Source organism: Gopherus flavomarginatus, chromosome 11 (genome assembly GCF_025201925.1).
Source record: "Gopherus flavomarginatus isolate rGopFla2 chromosome 11, rGopFla2.mat.asm, whole genome shotgun sequence".
Classification (NCBI taxonomy): Eukaryota; Metazoa; Chordata; order Testudines; family Testudinidae; genus Gopherus; species Gopherus flavomarginatus.
In genome coordinates this window covers 18,784,221-18,785,853 of record NC_066627.1, presented here as the reverse complement: position 1 = coordinate 18,785,853, position 1,633 = coordinate 18,784,221, and the positions used below count along the sequence as shown (strand labels likewise).

The 1,633-nt window shown below is 44.5% G+C and overlaps 1 protein-coding gene across 1 annotated transcript; it reads left to right on the top strand.

Moving 5' to 3' along the window:
- The first annotated feature begins 322 nt into the window (after window positions 1-322).
- LOC127030939 (olfactory receptor 6A2-like) lies at window positions 323-1,282 on the top strand. The gene has a single exon (XM_050917626.1). It carries the CDS (start codon window positions 326-328, stop codon window positions 1,280-1,282), a length of 957 nt encoding a protein of 318 aa, XP_050773583.1. The 5' UTR covers window positions 323-325.
- The last annotated feature ends 351 nt before the right edge of the window (window positions 1,283-1,633 follow it).

Below are 1,633 nucleotides of genomic sequence, written 5' to 3'. Positions count from 1 at the left end.
ACTCACATAGGTAATTTAGGAGCACAAATGCTGTTGAAATGCTAATGAAATTTTTAATAGTAAGTCACTTAACTGCTTTTGAAATTCTCACTGATTAGCATTAGAATTATCGGTAGTGTGAAGAAGATTGCCAATAAAATGTAAAAAGGCATTGGGAGAGAGAAAGAAATATGGAATTAGATCAGCAGATAGGTTGATCGGTTGATAGATGTGTGTATAAGGGGGTAAATCAATTGATCGATAGATAACATACTGATAATCACTAGTAGTAAATATGTTGTTGTTTTGATTATATGTTTATTTATTACAGAGCTGGCTGTTAGACATGGAGATGAGAAATCAAACCAGTGACACAGAATTCATTCTCCTGGGGTTCCCCGTAGCTCCTCATCTGCAGCTCCTCTTCTTCACGAGCTTTCTCATTGCCTACAGCTTAGTAGTGCTGGAAAATGTCATCATCATCATGACGATCCGGATGAATTGCCACCTCCACTGCCCCATGTACTTCTTCCTGAGTAACTTGTCCTTCCTGGAAATCTTGTACGTCACAGTCACCGTGCCCAAGACTATGGTCAACTTCGTGTCGGGGAGCAAACGCATTTCCTTCATAGGCTGTATGACGCAGCTCTATTTCTTCCTCGGCTTGGGGAACACTGAGTGCATCCTTCTAGCCGTCATGGCCTATGACCGGTATGTTGCCATCTGCAACCCACTTCGTTACCCGGCCATTGTGAGCCAGGCTCTATGTATCTGCATGGCAGCTGGGTCCTGGCTCTGCGGCTTCTTCATCTCTGCATGGAAGGTGTTTCTTATATCTCAGCTGACGTACTGTGGTCCCAATGTCATCAATCATTTCTTCTGTGATGTGTCCCCCCTCTTGAACTTAGCCTGCACAGACATGACCCAGGCAGCACTGGTAGATTTTGTTGCTGCCCTGTTTATCTTGCTGATTCCCCTCTCTGTAATAATCCTTTCCTATGCTTGTATCATCTCCACCATTCTCCACATCCCCTCCACACGGGGCCGCCAGAAAGCATTCTCCACTTGCATGTCACACCTCATTGTGGTTATTATCTTCTATGCTGCCAGCATTTTCATCTACATTCGGCCCCAGGGCCTTCCATCCCACAACACTAACAAAATTGTTTCTGCTCTCTACGCCATTGTTGTCCCACTTTTCAACCCCATCATCTACTGTCTGAGGAACAAGGAGGTCAAAGAGGCCCTGAAGAAGACTTTCATTAGCAAAGGAGTTCAGCTGCAGAAACATCAGTACACTTAGAAATGGAGGGCGTGAGAAGGAAGAAAATGGAAAAAAAAACAAAATTGAACTTCACACAGGGATCGCTGGGTAAAAACCTCTGGCCTGTGTTATGTCACAGGTCAAACTAGATGATCATGATGGGCCCTTCTGGCCTTAAAATCTCAGAATCTATTAAAGCCTATCAATACGATCAGAACTTCAATTTGAGCATGCAGTAGCACCATCAAGTCGTTGTGTTCTCTGGGGACACAGCAACCCAAGCATTGTTCCCATGTCCTTAGCCTACAATTCCGACATAGTTTGTTCCAACATCCTCTTCCCTTCCCACCATCTCACAGTCTCTTAACCTCAGCTTCATTCTGCACCTGC

Bases quoted from the DNA above. Each gene is read 5' to 3' on its own strand.
- LOC127030939 (XM_050917626.1), top strand. From the start codon at position 326: ATGGAGATGAGAAATCAAACCAGTGACACAGAATTCATTCTCCTGGGG.